The sequence below is a fragment of the Zosterops lateralis genome, assembly GCF_965231275.1.
Source record: "Zosterops lateralis genome assembly, chromosome: 7".
Lineage (NCBI taxonomy): Eukaryota > Metazoa > Chordata > Aves > Passeriformes > Zosteropidae > Zosterops > Zosterops lateralis.
Genome location: NC_139767.1, coordinates 13,874,683 through 13,899,848, shown reverse-complemented (window position 1 = coordinate 13,899,848; position 25,166 = coordinate 13,874,683). Strand labels below are relative to the sequence as shown.

At 37.0% G+C, this 25,166-nt stretch overlaps 1 protein-coding gene across 2 annotated transcripts in view; it reads right to left on the bottom strand.

Annotated features, from left to right (window-relative positions):
• RAPH1 (Ras association (RalGDS/AF-6) and pleckstrin homology domains 1) overlaps positions 1–25,166 on the bottom strand; it is an 88,392-nt gene that overhangs the window by 23,648 nt on the left and 39,578 nt on the right. Inside the window, exons 5-7 of one of the 2 annotated variants that reach the window (XM_083864790.1) lie at positions 11,146–11,220; positions 2,599–2,676; positions 1,104–1,263 (exon numbers count right to left, since the gene is read on the bottom strand). In XM_083864790.1, coding sequence (XP_083720916.1) covers positions 1,104–1,263; positions 2,599–2,676; positions 11,146–11,220 — 313 coding nt within the window. The remainder of the gene's footprint in view (positions 1–1,103; positions 1,264–2,598; positions 2,677–11,145; positions 11,221–25,166) is intronic. The other variant, XM_083864791.1, reaches the window with a different exon arrangement.

Below are 25,166 nucleotides of genomic sequence, written 5' to 3'. Positions count from 1 at the left end.
CTAGAAGCTATTGCTACTGAAGACTCAGATGACAGATGACACCTCGACATCTTAGTGTGAATGCAACAAAATGTCATCGGCAAGGAGTGTCAGATGGCAACACATTAATGCCATCTCTGAGTTCTTTCTAAGAAGCTTCTGAGTTACAATTCATGACTTCCATCAAGCTTTAAAACAACACAGCAACAGTGTCTTCCAATAAAGTAAAAAAGTTATTACCTAACAGAAGAATAAAACAAAAAAGCTTCAGATGACTATGATACAAAGGCTTACATCTCACTATCAGCTTCATTAGTGAAATTGGATAGCTTTCAAAACACCAACTCTCATTACAAGAGCACAGTTTATTAAACTTTTATTAAAAGTTTTTGAGCCTAGTAAGATACTAATTTTCATGTAATAGGTAGAAGATTTAAAGAATACCCTGTCAGACCACTACAACCATTTGGCATGCTAGACTACCTAAAACAGACAAGGTTTCATCAAAAGAGAGGAAACAATAACTTTCACCGTAATTTGAAATCAAGGTATGTGGCTTCAGTTTTGTGTTTTTCTTTAACCAAAGTCAATAGGTAAGATGCACCTTACCCATTCCCCTTATTATCCATTAGGATGCTATATCCTTAGGCTAAATAAACAATGTGGTACATGCAATGAAGTGCAAAGGAGCTTTAACTGCTTTTAGAGGAATACTGCTAATTGCATTAAAATATTAACAGGAAAAAAATGTAGATAGCTTTATGCAACAGGAGTTATTAGTATCAGTTCAAAATACTATTTACAAAGAGGAAGAAGCACTGTAAGTTTATATCTCTTCTTTCTTCTGTGAAGAACACATGAAAACCAAGAGGCTCAGTGACCACACATCAGTAAAATTTCTATATCACACTACAGAATTTAACCATGTTTTTAACATAAAAGAAGAAATTATTTTCAGATCATTCTGAAACAAGGTCAATCATGAGCTTTATTACATAAATTAGCATTTACTACCTTAATGAACAGAATGATGAGCGTTATGAAGACAAGTATTTAAATTATTCTGAGGATGTAGACTAGTGCTGCAACCACAAGAATTAGAAATGCTTATAATTATTACTTACCCATTTGCAATTCAGAGATAGTTTCCACCAATGACCAGTCTAAACTGTAGCCACAATGTGACTTATCCATCAGATTGTCTAATACTTGTCTTACTGTTTGCCTCTCATCAACCATCATTGTTTTTGAGCTGTCATCGGACATATGGACTCTGATCACCAACTGTTAAGCAGAAAATTAAGAAAACAAAAAGAAGGATTAACCTACCACATTTCAAATAAAAGTAAGGTTTCTAGGATCTTGTTTATTCTTTTAAGGTTTTCTAACAGTAGCATAAAATTCAATCAAAACACTCCCTCAAAATGTAAGAAGTCATAGATGGCCAGATATTTGTATCACAGACACTTAACAAGATACTGTTCTCCTTCAGCACAAGAAACTAAATATAAAGGTCTTTCCAACACAACGAGAAAGTCCTTCAGTTGTGTGTTAAGAAGGAAAAAAAGATCCTTCCTGCCGAAGTGTCCTGTTCTGATAATAAAGTGTCTTTCAGACAGTATCTAGGTGGAACAAACATAGATACAGAGCTCTGCACAAGCTGACAAAGAATCAGATTTTTTCAGATGTGCAGTTTAAGCTTTTTGCTTGCTTCCTACGGTATTTTCTAAAAATGGTTATTATGTAAACAAAATAGCAATACTAAACCTTTTCTGGGGAATATGAAGCAATAGCGTGAAAAAAATCTGCTTTTAAAACACAATGGCTTTTTGTAGGCATTTTAAAGAGGTCACTGTCCAGAAACCAAAATCCATTTTTTTAAACTAATCAAAAGACTTAAGGCAACAGATTCTTTTTGCCACTCATTATTATTTCCATTTTTACATCTTGTTCACCTGGGTAAGATAAAGCCTACTAGCTGTAATACACTGGTTGACTTGTTAATTCTCATCTTCCAGCCAAGACAGTTTTTTGGTTTTTTATCTACAAACAATTAACGCAAAAGGGATTTTAAGCTACTGAAAAACTTCAGTCATAAAATAAAAATGTTAATTTTTAAGGGCACTCTATATTCTTTGAGAGCACATCATAATGGCAGTAGACTTCCTTCATTTGGTAATCTCTGCCTTTAGTCTGGAATAATTCTCTTCCATTTAGCATTGGCAAGTCCTGCTATACATAACGGGAAAAGGCTCGTGAAGAAAAGGCTATGAAGAAAACAGGCAGAAATTTTAAACATGACTGGAAAATATACAAGAACAAGTTCAGGAGGCTGGACCTTCATTTCAGTTCTGGGTGGAAGTTGGTAAAATCTTCCCAAGAGCTGAAAAACAAGCTATTCCTTCAGAAAAAACATAATGCTATTTCATATCCTAGGATCTTCCTGATTAGGTCCAGTCTAGATGGGAAAGCTCATTACCACTGAAGATTAGAACACCACAATGTTCTTATTTTATAAAGGGCAACTTAAGGGTAATAGACACAAATGAAGTTTGCCTGCATTTTCCAGATTAAAAAAAAATAAAATAAGGATCTTATAAATTGGTATAAATAACTTACCTTTTTTACTTGTGCTTCTTTAATCTTCTCTAATGCAACCCTAATCTTCTCAGCTTTCAGTTTAGCAGCCTGTTCCTCCTATGGGGACACAACACACAATTCCAGTTAACACAAACTTCAGTCAGGTTTCAGTGGGCTTGAGGCTACCATGCTTTAAAACATGAACTGAAACTATTTCTTAGTGATGATGAAAACTATTAGTTTTTAAGATAAAAAGTGTTCCTATCTAATATTTAGAGGTACGACTGCCATTAACTCTAATGGAACGTACTGGAGATACATATTTTGTATAGACATTTGGCATTTCTCTGTTCTCCTGCACTGTAAATAGCCTTATGCAACCAAATACATTTAGCATATTACATATTTACAGTCATAGGTCAGGACAAAACATATTCAACGAGAATATACAATGGAGTACACCCAATAGATTTTTGGTTGATCAACATAAAACACAAATAGCATGCCAAGAAGTATCTGAATTTAAAAGCACACAAAGTACAGAAACAAATATCTTAGCACTAGGATTCCATACTACATGCATTAGTTTGAAAGATTTTAAGCTGTTAAATCTGTTTGCAGTAAGAGGTTTGAACATTCACTTTATCCTTACTAAATCCAACCTGTATTTCTCCTTGTTTAAAGTATTTTAAGACACAAACTAAACATTCTTTTACTCTTCTACATAATCTATTTTTATTACAATTGGAAATGCATTAAAAATTCAGGTAGCTTAAATATATTTGTTGATGCTGAAGAAAACTGTCTTTTTAATACTAGCAATAAAATTTTTTAAATTCTTGAGATAATAGATATTTCTGTTGAAATTGCATTTGAAACATGCAGCTAAAAAAAGCAACCATTGTTTTGAAAATGTCATGTGCACTTTTCAGACTTTCAAAATCTTAAACTGTGGCTCTTCCTTGTGATTAATATCTAAAACCATCACAATTACTTTAAAATTTCTAGCACAAACAAGCCTATTAAAAACCACACAAATTTCTTCCAAAATATTCAGTATCCTTAAGAAAGAATACTATTTTACCAGAGCCAGTGCACCATATCCCATCACAACATTCAGCAAGCTATAAACATTTAGTTTACTATTGCTTTCCTCTGTGAATTCATAGTTTTTTCATTCATAGCATGTAATTCATAGTTTCTTTACCATGTGTTTAGATGGTTGCTGTTCTTCTAAAAGTCAATATTCAGCTATTTTGAAATCCAGAGTTTAAGTTCTTGACTTCTCAATAAATTACTAGCATTCATGCCAACTGCTAAAGAGTGTTCTCTTGTTATTTATTGCACTCTTAATAGCTTTTGGTCCTTCACATCTGTGACCATCCTGTGCACCAGAAAAAACATCAGCTGGACAGACCAGTATGGTGCCTCGTGAGAAATTCAATTCTTTTCAATAAAGTGAATCAGTAAGTTGACACAAGCAGAAATAACGTGAGCCTGAAACCTTATCTGGGCACTGAACTATCCAGGAACATTTTTTTACTGGTCTGCAGGGAACTGTGGCTTTTTATTAACAATAGCAATGGTGTCCCATAGCTTAGAAAGGTTAAATCAGATTAGCATTCTATGAAAAACAAACCATGCAAGAATCTTTTATTCTTCTTTAATATTAACTATTTCAATGTGTAGAAATAAATTGTTACTAAAAAATGAGCCTTTACAGCCCCAAGCCAGACAGAGCTCAAGAAGTGCTTGCACAACACTCTCAGGCACATGGGGTGACTCCTGGGGAGTCACCTGACTCCTGTGCAGGGCCAGCATTTGGACTCAATGACCCTTGTGGGTCCCTTCCAACTGAGCTTATTCTGTGGTTCTGTGAAAGACTTGGAAGCTTCTAGAAGTGATGCTACGCACCTGTTCCTCAAGAAATCAGCAGAAGCGAAAGACTGATTTATCATATATTTGGAGAAACTGTAATTCATAGTTTTGAAAAGCTGCTCATTAACCCAATCAGCACAGTTTTCCAGCCCATTTCACTGCACACCAGTGCAAAGAACAAGAACACCTGCCCTCCACAGTGCACAGGCAGCAACACCAGGGCAAGCAACAAGCCACTGTGGGCTCTCATACACCTGTGCCAATACAGCTAAAAAATATCTTTGGTGACCTCAAAGTTTATTCCCTAAAATGCTTTTGAAAATAGATAAATATGTAGACCAAAGATTTTAAGGACTTACTACTTTAATATGCACCAATTACTTTTAATTTCCTACTCAATTCAATATGCAGAGATTAGGATTACTTATACTTTATAGTAGAGTTTAACAAAATCAGTTTAAATTTTGAAAAAACCGAACTTCAATTAAAACAGAATTGCAATTATCAAAATAAGAACTGGTTTCAACCAGTAACAAATTATAAAAAGAGGTCTGAATTTACTAACTGGAAAACACAGCGAGGAAAAGAAAGCAAGAATTTGAAATTTCTGAAATCATATAGTAGTCAAAGATTTTAAGCTATTTTGAGCAGTAATAAACTAAGCTCAGGCCACTGCTGCATCACTGCTGATGTGGCAAATGATGTTTCATGGGAGAAGGAGGAAGAACTATGTATTTTGATTCCTTAATCAAATAATTTAATAATTCCCCAGAACTCACAACTGTGTGTTCTGTTTCTCTCCTAATGGCCCAAGAAAACAGTCCCCTGCCCACCAAAGCCACCCAAGAACAGCACTTAGATTCCAGCACAGGCTCTCTCCTCCCCCAGTACAGGAAAGCAACACAGCTTCTATCCAGGAGGAAGCAGGTGCACAGGTGCAGTCCATCAGCTTGTACTAATAAGCTAACAACTCTTTCCACTGCACAGGGAGACAGGTGACTGCAATTGCAGTCATTTATTTCAATGCCACCAACTAACAAGGCCAGCACATCCAGTCCAACCAAATCTAACTTAGGTATTTATTTCCCCTTTGCTAGCAAATACTGGCAACAGTCCCAGGAGTTGCTGAAGGGTTATAAAGATGCAGGTAAATAGCAGAACTGCTCTGCTGTCACAGCTTCACATGTGGAACAGACAATGTCAGTCCTTGCTATGGCCATGAACCTGCCTCTCCTGCACAGCATTTACTGCTGACAGAGCACTCACACACATGGCTCCATCACAGACTCAGCTGGAGAACTGACACAGCAGGCAACATTCAGAAGACCCCATTCCCTGGTTAGACTGCCTTTACAGGCACAAGCAAGCCTTGGAAACACAAAACATAATGGAGAGTCATTTTCACCTCTGGCAGGGAAAGGATATTCTCTTATAATAGCAATACACATCACTGTCAAATTGCAACAAATTCCTCACTTAACAGGACTATTCTGGGACTATTGTTACACTTGCATGTTGAATCTTTGAACTAAGATTACTTTTGGTTATGGAAAATGTTGCACCTGATTTAAAGAATACTTGGCAACATATTTATGTATATAACCTGTAATCAAAAATATTCAAACATATTGTGAACCCAAATGGAAAATGCATATCTCTTCAGTGCAATGGTCTTAAACAAATGACCTCTTCTTTGCCTTTATATACCAGAACTAAGTTCTGAATAATTTTAGCCTACAGTGAAATGTCAGAAAGAATAACACAAAAAATTATAGTTAAGATTTCCGTAATATAATGACAAACACTGTTTCCTCCCTCAGTTCCCAATTAAATATGCAGTTACAAGATATTCCAGCAGTGTTTTAGCATTAAAGATACAAGATGCGTGCAATGGCAGAGCTGACCTTCCTCAAATGATTTTGTGCCTCACATTTCTAGTTGGGGTTTTATTTTTTCTTTCATTTTACTTTGTTTAAGTGTTATTAACTAATCTATTTTGTGGAGGTAAGAAATAGAGTGGAAAAAAAGAAGTTGGGGAGAAGGGCATCACTTAAAAAAGGTACTTAGAAAACCCAGTAATTAAATAGTAAGAGGTAAGTACCGAAGTCCACATTAAGTTAGCAAGGTAGATACACAAACTACAAAATACATAAAACTAAGAAATTTCTTCTTTAATATTTACTTTTTTCCTCTGAATTTTTTCTTTGAATGCAGATAAGAAGATAACTAAATACACAAGTAGCATTGACTTTTGAAGGACTAAAATCAGGTATCTACTGTTTATTTTCCCAACTGCAGTCTAGCCTTGGGTAGAAAGGCAATCACCTGTTTTGCAAGGACTCTCCTTCTTGCAGAGCTTGTACTGAAACAGAGGTTCCTGTGACCAGAGAACACCCTATTAACATCTCCATTTGTACCTAATTACCCAAAACTTCAAGACATCCTTATTAGCCTCATGTTTAATGTGTATTAGTCTGAATATTAATCCCATTAATGAAGTTTTTCTGTTGATTGCTTTAATTTATCATTAAAAACAACACTAGACCAAGAGTGTATGTGATCAGTACTAAAAGCAAAGGTGTGAATATTAAGAGCAGTTCTTCCGTATTTCCTGATAAACTCATTAGGACAACCAGAATACTACTACCCTAAAAATGTGCTGCAATCGTGGCATTGTTCATTTATAAACAGTGAACTCGTGTTTACAGTAGTATTTCACAGTCATTCTCAAAGCATGTTTATTGCATTTCTTCTCATAATAACTCTATACAACCTCTATCTGGGTAAAGCAGAAAGTGAAGCAAGACACGAGTATCTGAAAGCTCACTAAATGTGCGTGTGCATTCACCTGGTGAGGAGTTCATCCTCCCTCATGTAGGCTCACCACACATTCCCTCCTTCTGCCTTCCCAGTTTAGTACAGCCCTTTCTATACCTCTGGTATATTCCTGGCATCATCACCACATTGCATTATACTAAATATGGAAATGGCTGTGAAGTGGTACTATTGTTTTAGGAGCTGTGTCTGAGTATTCACCTGAAAAGGTCTCAGATATAACAATTTTACTACACTTGGGTAGTGCCAAATTTTTCCTTTGTTCTACTTTTTTGTTCATCATTCACAAACTATTTGCTATTAGAAGCCTAACTCAACACAGAAGATGGCTTCTGAATGGAAACTGGAAAGCAGCAGTTATATTTTAAATGTATCTCAATGTCATACTGGCTCTTCTTCCCCACAGTCTGCAAGGGCAATGAAGGCCCCATATCACTAAGGAAGATGCTGCAGAGTGCCTGCATCTGGTATTGACCTCTCAGGTGCACCACTGGTTCATGCTGCCAAGCAGACTTGTGCCCTTTTGAAGTTATGCTTCAAGGTATGGCAGGAACCTTAATCAGCAGAGATGTGCATTCTGCTCTCTGCCTGAATGACTACTCAGACTAGATTTGAACAAAGCTGGTGGTGATGAAATACAAAGTCCAAAGGAATTTCACTGGCTCTTCATGCCTTGAAGCAGCCATCTGCACTACATTATCATCCACCTGCCTCGGAACAAGCCTTGCCTGGTAACAGCTCTAGGCCAGGCTTCTCACCAGGGCAGTTACACAAGAAACAGTACTGGGACCTGGGACCAGGAGAAAAACAGTGAAAAGGAGAGGAAGAAACCCAAACAAACCAGGTGGAAGAACAGGCCCTAGAAACCACAGTAAGGAAGAGAGAGTGGAAAGATGATCACAACGTAACAGACTGGCAAGGAGTTTTAGTTGGACAAATGCTCAAGGGATTTGTGGAACAGGGCAGACAGATTTCAGAACACTGGCTGGTTATCTAACAATGCAACTACAATAGATTAATATAAATAATATATAAATTTTGTTTTTATTATAATGACAAAGTATATAATGTTGTCAGTGTAATAAAAAGATAAAAGGTGACATTAAAATTACATGGGACATCACAACTTCCTCAGAAAGCTTTTAGATTGTCCTTACATTCTTTGCAGATTAGAAATCAATTGCTGTTATTTTTAAACTGCATAAAAAAACCCAAAAATCTGAAACAGATGCTTAATTCAAGAATGAGTACATCTTCATCAGAGTGGCCTAAGATGCATGAAGCCAACATCGCAACTGATTTAATCAAAAGTCTGATGGAATTACAGTGTGCAGGAAGCAAAATCTACAAACCAAGGGAATGAACATCCATAAGCAGAATTTTTGTCTTTCAGGTCAACAAGAAAAGAAAAATTAAATACCTGATTTTTGGGAAGAAAAGGTATAACATGGTTCCCTTCCCTCCAGAAACTGACATACTATCTGAATCATTACTTCATTAAATCACTGTCATCTGTCTTCCTGAATGTAGTTTCAGCTTCACATGCACCAGAACAGTAGAAGAAATGCTCACTTCAAAATCCAGCATGTTACATTTCCATTTTCATGGCCAAAACTGAGATGTATTTGAGCCCTTAATATTCTCAAAATTATTCATATGTACTCTAGTTTCACAGTACTAAGCTTAGTTTTCAATATTCATTACAGGGAAACAAGCTTGCAGATTTCACAATAAAGCTACATTGCTTTATTTTCAATATTCAGTAACTTAATTTACAGACATGCTTTCACTTCTGTTTTCAAACAAAGGTTTGAATGCTGTGTGAACAGTAACACCTGGAATTATACCTAAAACTGAAGAGCTCATCAAAACAAATACATCATTTTCTGTGCTGAGATCTGCCCTGTGCTGCAACAGGAACTGTGTGTGTGCATGTTTGTGATGCAGAAGGGATCCATTCCATGGCTAGAATTTTACTATTAGTTATATTAGCAGAGGACAAAAATGGTTCTAGTCTTAATATAAGATGCAGACATACCAGAGAAGGGGAAGAAGCAGAAACAGGTAAAGATAGTAAGAAACAGTTTGACACACCAGGGACACCAGCACAGTCCTGCAATACGATCCTACAGTCAACTGATCTAACACCTTGGTACAAGGAAATGCCCCCTTTCTTGGGATTGCTTCACTCACAGAGAGGCTTATCCAATGTTACAGCAAGCTGAAAAGATCTAAGCAGCAAAGTGGACTTCCACTTCATCATTTTGCTAAATGCATTTCTGCTTGAAGAATAGGTGGTCAGAAAGGAACCAGTAAGTTCCAGTCCAGGCCTGTGTGCTCAGGAGTCAGAAGTGGAAGGCACTGCACTGCTGCACTGAGACAGTCACAAGCTGACCAACATTATCCTCAGAAAATCAGAAGGCTCACCAAAAGCACCTGAATCAAAGAGCTACAAAGCCTGATAAGCCAACACAAAGATTTAGAAATACAAACATTTAACTTCGGAGGGTATCAGAATGCTTACAGGAGCTACTCTATGGTCATAATTCACAAAGGTATCATTTAATGCACTTTTAAAAATTTAGTTCCTGTATGGTAACTAACACTCATCCCACATACAAACAACCAGAAGGGAGGTTCTGAAGACACATGGAGATGAAAGAAAACTGTGGTTTCTGTTTGTGCCACAACTGTTAATCTATTTGCAATCAAGCCAATTGCTGTTTTGGTGGTTTTCTGCTTTGTTGGGCAGTGCAGGGGGACCAGGAGCTATTGGGGGTGGGTCAAGGCAGAAGTATGGACTTAAATTTTAAGCAAAACAATCACAAGAGCAGAAAATCACTTGTTTTTGGTTGTTTGTAGTCCTCTGGAAGACACCCTGGAAATCTGTTGTCAAGACAGACGCTGAGCATTTTGAGAAAGATACTAAGGTATTTAAGAAAAAGCAGTAAACTAGTTCTAAAAACTTTTATTGCTAAATACAGACTACTTATGCCCAGTGAACATTATCCTTATTGTTTTGAGATCACCAAATTGCATTTTGTTTCTTCAGGCTTGCCTGCGATATTTCCACTAGAATGTCTGAATTAAAAAAATAAACCCACAGAAATGGTTTTGCAGTGTGTATTAGCATCAGAGACATCTGACATTTCAGCTACCAAATATTCAAAGTTCTGAGCTACATGAAGCCATTTGTCCTTCATCCTAACCTATATTTTCATGCAAGATTTATAGCTTGCTCCATCCCTTGTCCTCTAGTTTGAAAGGGAAATACATATAGAAGACATAATTCTTAGCAAGTCGAATGAAAATTTGTGATCTCTTAGTACTTTACCGACCTCTTTCCTGTAAAGAAAATGATTTTATAACCAAGATTTGTACATACCTGGCTCATTAGACCACTGTCTCATTAGGATATTCTCCCCAGATTACATTCAGTCAACATTCAAGATGTTACAATAAATATCCCATTACTTACTAGTTTGTCTTCAATAGAGCAATAGAAATTATTTTAAGGCCACTAGTGGCTTTTAAAACTACTAAATACTCCCACGCATTTTTCACAGGTAGGATCTTTTCTTTTTTAAAACCAGTAAATGGAAATAGGAACAAAATAATTAGCTCAGTACATTTCCTTTTCCACTAATTTTACCTGCTAATATGGCTATTAAGTATTTGTCAAGAACTTGAACACTTTGATAAATTTGCAGAAACAAATAATACAGCCCTTAAAAACACCTTGGACAATCAGGAGAATCATGTAAGTAAATGCAGAAGTTCTTGGGAAAGGCAGGGGTGGAGAAGCATAGCACACACCAAAAGCATTCTTTCTACATAGAAATAGTCACATACAGTAGAAAGAAGCATCATCACCTTGGTCAGCAAATGAGAAGGCTTTCCTGCAATGTTTCGCAGAAGAAGGGAGGTTTCCCTGTCCAAATAGGAGTGCTTGTGCAGAAAGAAAGAGAAAGAACATAAGTCAAAGGAAGTCAGTATAGTAATTTTATGGTGTCTTGATTACAGAAGACAAAGCAGAGTTTAAATGAAAAAAACCCTACATCATCACTTTTTTTCCCCTCCCATAAAAACATGAACATTCCCAAACACTATGAGCCTGATACTCTGATGTAAAAGCAATTGTGCTAACAGAACACACTATTTAAATCTTCTCTGGCACAAAATGTCACACAACAGAATTAAGAAAACTTTTGCTTACCTGCCACTGGTTTCTTTTCTGCAAGAGAAAACTTATTTGTAAAGACATTTAGAACTATAAAAGTAAGAAAATACACTTTTATAATGTTTTTCAAAATCCTGTCCAGTCTTTTAAAACTAAACATTTTACTTCCACTACACAAACACAGAGCCACTATAAACTGGTCATCTGGGAGACATCCTGGTTTTACGCTTTCTACACAGGTTGCTCCCTCATTCTTAATGAAAAAAGATATTACCACAACAACAAACCAACCTTTCATGTCTTTTTTTTTTTAAAGGACTTAAGTCTCTCTTCTCTTGTATAGTCCAAATTATAAAATTACAAATCCCTGTGCTTCTCTTGGGAAGATTAATCAGCAGAAAATAGATTTTCATCTGTTTTCAAAATGGGAAGCAAAATCACTAGAGGGGAAGCAACCAGTAGAGAAAGACAGAAATCAGTTAATGACAGATCCCAGAGTGATTATCTTCTCCAGCACCTGCTACAGGCAAAACCATCACCATGCAGCGATTTGCAGACCACAGAGTCCAGTCTGCTAAGGAAATTAGACCAGTACTGTGGCACTTAACAAGAGCATTTAAAGAACTTAAAAGAGCATGAAGTAAATCTCCCCATACTGCAAGTTTTGTCCCATGTGGTTACAATTATCTCAGCCTTATTTGTTTCATTGGTTTCAGTGCTATACAGAACAAGGTGTAACAACTACACATGCCTACTATACTTTTGTTCAGTAATTAGCAATACAGAATCCCACCTCTTCCTCAGTACCACAATAAGGTGTAGTCTGAAAAAAATGAGCCTGTGTCTACAACTTCATGCAAGGCAGTATCAAATAGTTTGGTGAATACAGTTCCTGCAGGGAGAGTTTACTCAATGTGACTGCCACATGCTGTGATGAGCAATTAAGGATCTCAATGAGGCTTTAAAAGTTATACCTCAGAAAAGGCTCCACACAGCATGTGAAGTTAAACCCAGGCTCCAGCCAAAGCTCCACCTGGGTATTTAGCCACTAATACAGACACAGCTTATGTCAGAGAGTGAATTAAGATTTTTCTGCTTACATATTAATTAGTCTGTATTTACATCATATATTTTAGATGCACAGCAGCACTGCCTAGTTCAAGCCACGCTGCTGAGGGTGTGTAAAACCCAGTATAATTATTTATAGTCATACTGAATTGTATCCTGTCTCACAGAGGCTCTAACTTCCCACAGAGTCAGTTTAGGATGGACTCATTACAACATATTGCTGCACAACTTGCAGAACAAAATGGTTGGCTCGATCCAAACCCCAAAAGTATGCACAAAAATCCAGTGACAAATTCAAGGAAACTCTTTTACGAGTTGCTACATAGAGTTCTTGTCAGTCATCATGGACTCTAATTAATATGGATCACTTTCTTGGTGAATGGAGCAGTGCAGCAGAAGGAACATTACAATGTACACTTGCAGCCTCTTCCTTAGAGTTTAGTCACCTTCTGTCTTAGCCTCTAAGTCAACAATAGTGCCAGGATAAAGAAAGGATATTGAATCTCTCCTTAAAGGAAATACTATTTGCTGGAGAATATTTCACCTACAGGGAAGTTCAAGATAGGCCAGTTAACCTTCCTCCTGTTTTGGTCATTTTGGCTGCTGGTATCTTCCATTTGACTGCATTCTCTCCACTAAGGAACTTCTGTCTAAAAATGGGAATGCCATATTGCCATATCCTTCTTACAACATAATAGCCACTTGAAACTTTGATAATTATATTTTACAGGAATAGGGTGTGGCCAGTAAAATGTGGAACACCAGTGTGATGACAACTACCTATATGAATCGGAGTTGCAGAGCTAAGATGCCTAGGAAGGCAACAGCTCTTTTCCATACATATTTTGTGCATGGCTTCTTCCTACCCTACAACAAATTCTGCAGTACCACATATACCCAAAAGTTAGAATGAGCAGAAGTAGCAAAGCAACCCAAAAGCCCAAGTTCTAGAAATTACAGCTCAGCTAAACAGTAAAAGCACATAAGAGTTTTTAAATATTTGGCATGCACAAACCAGTAGGTACATTAATTCATTTTAGAACAATGTGTTACTCTCACAATCCAGTTTTAAAGCATTTAGTCTATTTCAAAGAAAGACTTCAGCTTGAACATCAAGCTTTGAGGTAGACAGATGTTGCTCCTAGAATATACCATTGTTCAGGGGAAGATAAATATTTTATTATTTTTGTCTAGATAGTACAATCACAATGGCCCACACAAAGGATCTAAATAGCCCACTCTTCCTCTCTACTTAAGGACTTGAAATACATATCAAAGCTCTGACAATATAAATACCTGATCTTGCCAAACAAATTAACCTACTTTTCTGCCCCAAGTACTTCACTAGACTAAAAAGAACAGTAATGACATCCAGGAAGACCAAAACATTAATTACTCCTAGGGAGACATTTCTAGTCTTCCACCATGAAAAGCATCTGCTCTTCCACCTGCTCCAATCACAACAAGAACTCAAGCTCTACCCCTCAGTGCCTCACCTTAGATTCACCTAGGATATAAAACTAATTCCAATTCCATAAACTAGTATGTGTCCCTCCCACACCAGCAGTGCTATGCATATTTCTATCCTGCTGCAGTAAGCTGACTGCTTCCCCAGTACAAGGCCATCATTTCTCGTAGGGGCTATTTTGAATTTAAAGGTTTTTTCCAAATTGTCCCACAACCAGAATTAAATGTAGTTGGAAGGTAAAAGTAGTCTGCAACACAATGGAAGCATCAAAATTGTCAACAGGTTCAGAGAAGATGAAACCATGCAGAACTTTATACTAAACATGAAATTGTAAGAAGAAGCAGATTATAACAGTGCTGGAAGAGTATTTACCTCCTGCAGTCACTAAAATACTCAGTGCAGCTAATTCAACATGAATAACACCAAGTCAAATGAACTGACTTCTAATTTACCAGATTCTTTGAAAGATCACATATCTCTAGGTCAGCAGACAGGGAGGCAAACACAAAGAGTACACAACATGTGCACAGTCTAAAACTGCCTACAGTTCTTTACTTCTAGATGCTGGTGGGTTTTTTAAAGTTGTATTTTTTATTTGTAGTATAACTTTCTTGAAATACGGCCATTAGTAACAGCCATACTTTGTTATAAGTTTATGTATAAAATTATTACTGTAAATGCAGTAGAAATGAAAGAGCTTATTAAAGTTATTTCCATTAAGTGTATAAAAACCCATGCACTTAACAGACACTAGCAGATGTTAAAATCTTCTACTAAAAGGGGATCTATCTGTCACTATAACAATATTAAAACCAACACTTATCCTTTGATATTTTAAATTATTATTAGGAAGCCAGACTCCACTCAGAATTCCCAGTTAATCCAGCATCACTACTACTCAGGCAGAACTCAAAATACCATGGCTCAGTAAACATCCAGGAAGGAAAAAGTGATGGACTCTAAGAGGACTCTGATGAGGCAAAAAGAGATTTCCTTTTGTCACATGGAATCTGTCAATATAAATCTTGCTACAAGACTTCACACCAGGAAGCTGGGACAGGCAGTAACACTGTAGCCCAAAACTCACTCAGTTTGTTTCTTTATATAATCTCCAAAAAGTACTCTTCTTTCCCTAAACAAACAGAGATGAAGCCTCCCAACCAGTACCAAATATATTTAGAACTTTTCTGTGAGAAAATCCCTTCTTTTGGAGATGAAACCACAATATATAGGAAGCTATTCAATTCTTGGTTTAGTCCTTCTCCATAATATGGAAGAGGCTTCAAATTAAGTTGCAGGGAACTCAACCTAGTTTAAAAACCTGAACAGTGAAAAAGAATGAAAAAAAAAAAAACAACTTATCAATGCCAGGAAAATCATTTTACACCATGTAGAAGCAGCCAATGATGATTGTTTTGAACTGTGTCATATTTTAACTTCTAAAAGCAACTATTCCAAGTAACACTGAAAACCATGGATGTTTAATAATAAAAAATCCTCAAAATACTAAAAAAGATGTGCAATTGGAAAATTAACTTTCTATAAAGTTAAATGTATACCTTTCTCAAGTGATGCCAAAACACCTATGCCCAAAAATATTTTGTGCAAAACCGATTTTACTTACAAAAATTCAGATATGATGATTAAAATATTTGAAGTAACAAAACCAAGTAAATAAGGCTACTAATGTCTCTGTAACAAACTTTAGCTGCTGAGGATAATCAACAACATAGAAAACTAGATTTGAGTAAAATTAGCATAAACACTTAAGAGTTCTAGAGGCTGCTAAGCTGAAAAAATTAATAGTGTTCATGTGCAGTTCATTCAGCAAAGACAGCTAGCCTTGATGCTTGTAAGAACATGGGTTAAAGTCTTGCTCCAAACTATGTTTTGGACATCAAAGATTTCCAATATCCTTTCTTTGAAGACAGAAATGTAACATCCACTACCTCCAGATCTAAATACCAGATGTTCATGGACCAGCTGTTGAAAATTGCCTTTCAGTGTTTTCAGGAAACTCAACACAGTACTTAAATTCACAGCAGCTGCTTATGCCAGATAGTTTTTTCAATACTGAAATATTTCTATATCCATCACCAATCCTATACCTACAAAGCATGTTTGCTAGACAGAATAGATGGGCTACCAGGAAAATGAAAATACCTTTCAGATTTTCAGAATATAATTTGTTGCATTAAACTAAAAAAACAGTAATGCTCTACATAGCCAAAACCTCAAGATTTACTCACCTATTATCCTTGTCAGTTCTATTATGTAATATTAACTGGGTTGTTTTAATTCTTGAAATTAAAAGGTCTTGAGCCGAAAGTCAGTTTCAAAAGAACCCCAAAACTGAAATGATTTCTAAACTATCATTGAATTATCAAGCATATCAGATTTATTTTTTACAGCCAATAACTGATGGCTGAATTTTAAGAAAAGCATTTAAGAAGAGGTGGGCTGTCTAGCTAAGGTCTGAAGCATGAAGGCTGTGTAGCCCAGCCTGCCATGGCAGCAGCTCACTGGTTCACAAGTAAGATGCTGGATTACACACGGCCTCCTTTCTCCAATTCTACTTGCATATTTTTGCAAAATCTGAACACTGATATATTTTCTTGTTATGTTTGATTGTCACTTCATACAGGAAAGTGGGATCAATTTAGCAAGATTCAGTCTCATCGCTAAGAGACTGAGTTGTATCTAATTCCTTTCATTTTGAGGTAAGGGCTGAGAATACAGGCATACAGAGTTTAAAAACAGTACAATACAGTCTGAAAGGTGTCAAATGTGTTCTTTACACCGACAGTTTATAAATAATGATCAAAAACTGAGGTGGGAATTGTAAGGAAAAGATGACCTGGTGATCTTCTGAAATATTTTATCTTACTGTTCTAATGCCTTAAATATGTTAAATAAAAAAACTTCCTTTTTTGTTAAATACTATCTGTACATTCAAAGACACCATTCATTCAAGGTCTGTACAGTAGAATAACTTACCTTCGTACATTAAAAGAAAAGGCAATAAGAGCACACTGAGGACTTGTCCATGTAATTATCTTGCCATGTTTCTTGCAAAATTCTTTAATAATTTAACAATAAATACACACGTTTAATTAAACCTGCTGGTGGCACTCTTGTGCCACTATTTTGGATTTAATATCACAGTTGAGAAACACTACAAAATCCTTTTTAAAAAGCATTCTCTGTCCCTAAGAAACAAACTAAAAATCAGGGAAACTCAGTATACAGTGTTCAATAGAGAGCTGTATGCTTGCAAAACTTTGTTGAAAAGATTATTGTAGCTTCCATTTCAACTACATCCCTACACTGAATTCTTTAGACTCCAGCTTCAAGAATTAGAATCCACTATTTCCAAAAGAAAACTCAAGAATTAAAGATTAAAAAAAAATTGTAATTTTGACCCAAAGATGAGGAAGGAGAACTGATTTTTTTGTTCCAATCTCTTTGAGATTATGCATTCATATGGAACTTATTCATATGAACACAATATGATAAACATCTAACTAAAAATATCAATTTTCTGCTTTCCTTTGCAAAGGGGTTGTTTAATCTAGCAAAAAAGAGGTTCAAGAGACACCTTATCACTCTCTACAACCACCTGAAAGGAGGTGTAAACAGGTGGGTGACAGTCTCTTCTTGCAAGTAACAAGAGATAAGACAAGATAAAAGGCCTCAAGTTGCACCAGAGGAAGTTTAGATTAGATAGTAGGAAAAATTTGTTGCAAAAGAGGGTATAGTTTATGCTTATTAAAACCTCAGAAAAGGAAAACAGGCACTGAGAAACTGAAGCAGTAGCATTGGGTAACAGAGCTCCTGACCCTTTGCACACAATGTGTTCTCACAGAATCACAGAGTGGGTAAGGCTGGAATGGACAACACTTGGTCATCTGGTTCAACCTCCCTTGCTCAAGCAGGGTCATCCTAGAGATGCTTATAAAAATTTCTGTCAAATGATACTAACTGAGAGAAATTTTCCATGATTGGACACTGTAACAGGGTGATTACTAGTCATCTGCATTAGACAAAGTATTCCCAAGAAAGGAAAGGAAGATGTGTATCATTTAAAATACAGACTTTTTAAAGACCTCTGCACATCTGACCATGAAACAGATGATGCTCCTGCCAATAATCTAAGTCTTGCTTTGTGCTTTCCCATGAGAAGATAGCCAAATTTGTCTGAGACTAAGCCTTCAGAATTCAAGTTGTAGTCAGTAAGCCTCAGTGAAGCCTGGAGCATCACAATTAGTAAAAAACCTTGAGGCCACAACCTCTCACAGAGCACTGACCAGCCCTTCAGCTGGATTGCACACTCTCACTCTAGAGTCAGACAGGCCAGGATCGAGAATGCTCCATGGTGGGAGAGTACAGCAGTCTCCTGTAAGCTGCAGTGCCTGCCTGCTGCAAAACATGCTGGAGCCAGACAAGGGAAGGGAGAACCTGGTGCAATTACTCTGCGCTCAAGAGCAGCCAACCCTCTCTCCTGGGATTCCATTTCACTGCAGGCAACTGGAATAAAAAAAAAATTATTTTAAATCTTAACTTACAGCAAGTATTTATGAAATGCTAGGGATTTTTATAACTTCATGCCAGTCCTGATAGACTAACCCTGTTGAAATTCATTGTAATTTAAGAAACATGCCTGTGGACATCTCAGATGAACAAACTGCTGCTCTGTGTGCAGAGGTACACTCAGTGCTGGCCCATCACCCCCAGGTCAGGCTGGGATGCTCCCCTGCTGAGCACAAGTTACTTAGGACAGAGCAGGACAGAAAGGATTGTAAAAACCGGTGAACATTCAATTCAAGCTTCATTTCACTATTGCTTTTTAGAAATTTAAGACTAAACTGCTGCAAGAAAGAGGCAGTCCTGTCCTTACCCCAGCCATGTGCTCTCATCTTTTCTGTGGACAGCAATAATTTTGACCATGTGGTCCAGTGGATCAACGAACAACTAATTCACAAGGATTATTTTCCAGGGAAAGCTGCTCCAAATCACTAGGCAGCTGCATAAACAACAGCTCCAACACAAGATAGGGCAAGGCTGCCCAATTCATGAGTAGCATGGATCTAAACTGCATAAACCAAACATGAAATCCCAAATACAGTTTGTCTGCAGGGAGGAAGTTTCAAGAAAACCCCAAGAAAAAATAAGATGGAGTACAATTTCACAGAAAATCATTGTCTGATCAGTCTAAAAACAAGGTGCAGTAAGTGGAAGATCTAAACAAGAAAGAGAAAAAACCCCAAACTATGACTAATTGATTCCTAACTGCATTACTTACAGAATATCAGAGACTTCATCCTGTGAAGGGCTCTATCTGTAGCACAGAAAACAAGACATCAAAGCAGCTAAGAAAACTAAAGAATAAGAGTACATCTAGCTTTAATTGAAGCTATAATTTAGTTTGAATCCACTGCCTTATACTCTAAGAAGTAACTGTATTATGAAAAATTTGATTTTAGGGCTGTTGACTTCTAAACTATAAATTCTGCCCAAAATGACTGTAGACATAACAACATCCAAAGATCAATCAATCAAAGATCAAATTAAAAAATGGGTATACACAGTTAGGGAGTTAAAAGTCACAAATCTACCCTATTTGTTAAAAGCAGGTAAGCCACATGAATGAAATAAAACCTGCATTCATAAGCAAGGCATTGATGTGCCTGGTCTAACATATTGAATAACTTGCAAAAACATGACTGGTAAGTGTCCAACACAGGAAACCAACCAAACCTGTACATTTGGTTAAATAAAAATGAAGGTTTTTCTTTGTATTTGCAGGCTTTTATTACAGTATAACAAACTAAACACTAAATACTATATCATGGTATAACAAACATGCTCAGCTCATGCAGCATCCTCAAAACTGACACACCTAAAAGGCCAGCTCTCAATCATTTCTCCGGAACATGAAGTCTTGTTTTTGAGGAGTTCAAACTCCTTTAAAAACCTCGCAAACCCTAGTTTGCACCCTGTAATTTAGGAATATACATAACTGAGGAAAACAACAAATTCTTTTCTCCTCTTATGAGTTTAATGTTCCACAACTGGTGGCTGTGTTCTTAATTTTTGTCATCTGTCCCAAATTTCTTTTTTGGCAACATGAAACAAGAACAAACAAGTAATCTGTTTCTAACTTCCTACAGATTTAGTATTTCACATCTCCAGTTGAATCAAATGTTGCAGAGAAAGTAAAGAAATTTCTTTTAAGCAGAATGGTGTATCCATAAAGAAACCAGCTGTTTTAAAAGCTCCATAATTAATCATCATTAGTAGACCGATATCTTTACTGGAAACTGCAACCAATGCATACAACTCCCCTGCAGCACACTTTCGGCAAAGTTTGCTAACATCATTAGGCAAGACTTCTGATTTCTCAACTCAAGTCTAGTGGGTAGATCCAAGAGTGTGCTGCCTAGATTTATTTGGTCATTCATCTATGGTATTTTTTCTCCTGTAGACAAATCTGGTAAGAGAAAAAACCTTTGAACAACCATTTTCTTGGCTTGTCTGTATTAATGATACAATTTTTTTTGTTCAAGAAACCCTTCCTAAACACAAGTATTTTTCTGAAGTGCTGTGGAACAGGCATAAAAACAAAGATTAATTTTAAAGTGTGCTGATTTACCCAGCATTTGGGCTAGCAGAGTGAGTCGTTCAGTTGCTTGCCCACAGAAGAGACCAACCTCACAGAAACCCCCAAAGAACAGTGTATTTAAGGTAAAGACAATGCCTTTGGTGTTCATAATTACACTAACAATATATACCTAACTATAATTTTTGAGTGGACATCAGTCTTACCAGCCAGTGGTGTCAAACAAGACATATTACACTGTCCATCGTCCTGCTCCTTCCGGGAGGGAACTTTCAAGTTTATTCATCAATGTGTGAAAAATTATTCTTACATGTTTTATGGTTTCTGCTACACTTTGATTTGTTATCTCCTATGTGGAAAAGTTACAGGATAGGTTTTAAGTGCACGGCTATAAAATAAGCTCAGACTCCACCGAGTGGAGAATCAAGATTTACCAACACAAGGATAACGTTTAAATTCTTATTTCCCTTTCCTGTATTTTAAATCTATTTACACCAACTTTTGAAACCTACCATTCCATGCATGTGCAGTAAACAAAACTTTTAGAATGCCTCCTTTGGATCTCCATTGAAAATGCTTAAAAAAATTAAAATTATCCCTTCCCATCATTTGCTTTGCAGATTCCATAAGTATAATGTGGAAAAAAGTTTATGTGCCAGTTTGCAGGCATTGGGAAGAGTGTATTAGCAATCCTTGGGTTCCAGTGCATCATATGACAATTATGCATAGCCAAGCTATCCATTTGATTATTTATTTGAAATACATAAATACTGTTTATATTTTATAAAATCATATGTTTATCTCAGAAAATGCTTTGAAAGCTTCCAAAAATCTGGCAAATGAGGAGTCATTTTACATGTATTTCAAGAACATTTGAAAAATGGATGGCTCACACTTCTTATGCCAACAAAACTGGAAGCCAAAGTAATCTTTCAGGATGACAGATATGCACAATTTTCCCTTACTGTTGACTTATTAAAGAACACTTTGTGACTAATAATTGGAAAAAAAAGAAAAAGGAAGAAATGGTCTAATTGTGTTTCAAATTAAGTCTTTCCATTGACTATTTTCAGCTTAGGAAAAGCGGAACTGGAAACGCTCCAGAATAGACTTTGTGTTCTAAACTAAGGACATAACACAACTGGCAGGAAATGATTTTTTTTTTTAAAGCCTTTAGAAGAAACACAAATCAAACCTCTGCCATGTCTTGTTTGTTGCTTATCTGTGACCACTCTCACAAACTGGAATCTAACATCCTTCACATCTGCTAACCACACAACACATGGTCCATAAGGAAAAGTACTCAAATTTTAAGCTCCCAAAATACAAAAGCCAAGAGTGCTCTACTCCTGTTAGAGCTAAAACAGATCACAACTCTTCTTTAAACCACCTACAAATAACAGATGAGATTCAGCAGTCCAACTCTATTTTAAGACACCATTGCCTAACAAAGACCATATATATCATCAGCTTATTTGTCTGCATACATTAACAGTTAACTGCCTTTTCAAACAATGCAGCATTTAGCAATCCCACATAAAACATGACCCTCAATAATTTTAATTGGGTACCACTGCACAGGCAAATGAAATGCTAACATGTCCACATCAGAACTATAACAAAATTGCTACGAAACACGAACTTTATTATCCCTTATGTCCATTTCAAGTTTTCCATTTTATCCCAAAGGATCTTTTAGCCAGTACAGTTTTATTTAAGTGTGCTAAGCTTACATGACAATTGCTACTAACTGTCCCACCTCCAAAGCTCCCTTTTTAGCCTGAAAGAAACATTAATGTTTACTCTACACCACCTTCTCTGTCAAGTGAAGCAAAACCCACGTGGCTTTATTGCACTGGCACTCTCTTTTTCTCATGATTTTTACCCCTCATGCATTAAGTATAAAACTACAATGAGTTTACATAAAAGCTAAAAAATAAAACGCAGATACATCATGTAGTGTTAGCAGCTAAATTTTGCATTATCTTTGTATGTGCAGAATCTCTCAGCTGTGCAAACTGGGTTACAGACATAAAGAGGATGGGGGTGATGCTGAACTCTGCCAGACCAGATGGCAGACTTCAAACTTATCTGCAACCTCTTCAGTGAGTGTGTGCAGGACAATTACAATGACTACCCTGAATGGAGCCTTTCACCCACCAGACACAAACAGCTACAGAAGCATCAGCAACACAGCTCTCTATTCTCTCCCCTCTGCTTTCTTCTTCTACTGTAGCGCAGCTCACTGAAAACAAAGAACTTCTTGCTGGCACAGGGACCAAAGGAAGAAGAAAAAGATAATGTGGGTGGAGGCAACAAGTTATTCATAGAGACATCATTTCCCCTACCTTCAACTTATGCTATTACTTCATTAAGTTGGTCTACATACAAGTAAAGTAATTGCCCCCCACCGAAGAAACAAAATTTTAAGGTGCATACCACCCAGACAAATAAAACAGAGAAAATGAAATGCAACCTACCAGTTTTAGAAAGAATACTGTTCAAGCAAGAATCTGTGAAGTCATTTCGTTAAAGACAAATTTCAATTTAGCAAAAAATTATGGGGGTTAGGGTGGGGTGGTGGAGTGGAGACACCTTTTTTTTTTTTCCTAACAATACATACTTAAGGGAAGACTGAAGACAAGAATGCAAGTACAATCGGAAAACACTTAGTACCACTAAGACAAGGTCTCAAAACTACAAAGTGGTAGTCTCTGAAAACATCAACATCCACAGTGTCTAAAGAGATAGCACTAAGAAAGGAAAGAAAGAAAGGAAGAAAATTAAACCACGATGACAACCAATAAACCCACGATTTTAGACAACCAAGGGAACTCCAGTCAGCTCCCCTCAAAGCAGCCTAAAGACAAATTCAGAATGAGTACAAGGATGGTCCTGGCCAATATGACCACTGACAGTTATCACCTGCCATCATGATGATGTGTCTGCAACCCCAGGAATTGCCTACAGCACAGGCTGCTAGGAGGAAGAGGAAGACAAGACACTAAGGTGCCTGTCCAAATGCTCAGGCAAGAAGTTCTGAATAATCAGTTACAACCAATGAGTCAGCTCTTGCTCTCCCTTGCAGTCTCCTGTCCTTGGCTACAACCCTGCTAACCTGTACCAGTCCTCTGAGCCTCTGCAGTTCACCTTAATAACACAGAATGAGACCCAGAACAGAAGCACAAAGTTTTGGTGTACTAAGCACCAGTTAGGACATGGGAGGAGATGAGAGTGTAAGGAAGAACTGTGAGGAAGGAACATGAGAGGCAAAGGGGAGTTGTATCTTCCCGTTTCTGGTGGTTGTGGAATTGCAGCTTTTTTCATTATTATTGGTCCCTATTACCAGCCAGAGAGTATACTAGACCACACATACCTTCAGTGGGCCAGCGCATGACTGTTCTTTTACAGAATTTTCCTGCACTTCCATGTCAGAGACCTCTTAAATACTAGCAGAACTATTTTTAAGATAGAATACTGAAGTTTACAAGTGCAAAGCCTAATTGCCTTTTCCAGACAAGCATTTCCTCCCATCCAAATTGTCTTCCATTTTACTCGGGAAGAGCGTAACATGAAGTTGCAGCAGAAAGGATGACTTTTTCCAAGTACTCATACTGCCTGGAGAAGACAGAAAGTATCAGTCAAAAGGGCAGAGCTGCCAAGACACCGACCTCTTTCAGAAGAGCCACAGCAGTAAAGAAAAATTTTAAAGGTCAGCTCACCTATAAGCAGTCTCAAGGAAGACAGGCAAAAGAAAAGAGCTAACTTGAAACACTACTTCAGAATAGCAAATCTCAAAACAGATCTGCTGTGACCATGAAAAAACAGCCTCTCCCACTTTCAGCAAAAAAACTGTTGGGTTTTTTCCCTATATGGACATCAGGACTTCTTCAAAGGCTATTTCCTCAGAGGGATGTTTTCTATTAGAAGCAGCACCATTGAGTCAACTGTGTGGGTGGGATGGTACAATTCAGCCCTATTGGTAAAAGGTGTTTTGGTTCACAACCTAGCCAAGAGGATTAATAAACCCTTAAACTAGTTTTGGGGCACTAAATGAATGATATCGGAAATAAATGGCTTTGTTGACACCCAATGATTCCCCCAAAGAATCCATTTAAAAGCTGCTTTCATTTAAAAAACACCACCACAGAATCTGTCACCAACTCAAAAAAAAAAGTGATTTGCCTTTCTCTGTTCACCAGTGATGAGAAAAGAAACTTACTTCCAGTAAAAAGTCCCATCCCATCACATAACAATTTTAACACTAAATAGTTGAATACCAGTTCTGTAAACCTGGAGACAATTTCTTGGATTGAACACTGTCCTCAGGCTACTGAAATTAAAAAGAAGAGATAGAGCCAAAGCAAACAGGATGATTAATGAATGCAGAGGTTTCTGCTCTCAAGAGGAGAGCAGAATCTGGATCTCAAATTACTGACACTTTCTGATTGCCTCCTTCAAAGGAATCAATCATTCTTATCAACTTATCTGGGCAGAGAAACAATAGCCACATTCTTATATGAGAAGCAATCACTGGGTTGGTACAAAGGCAGCCCTCA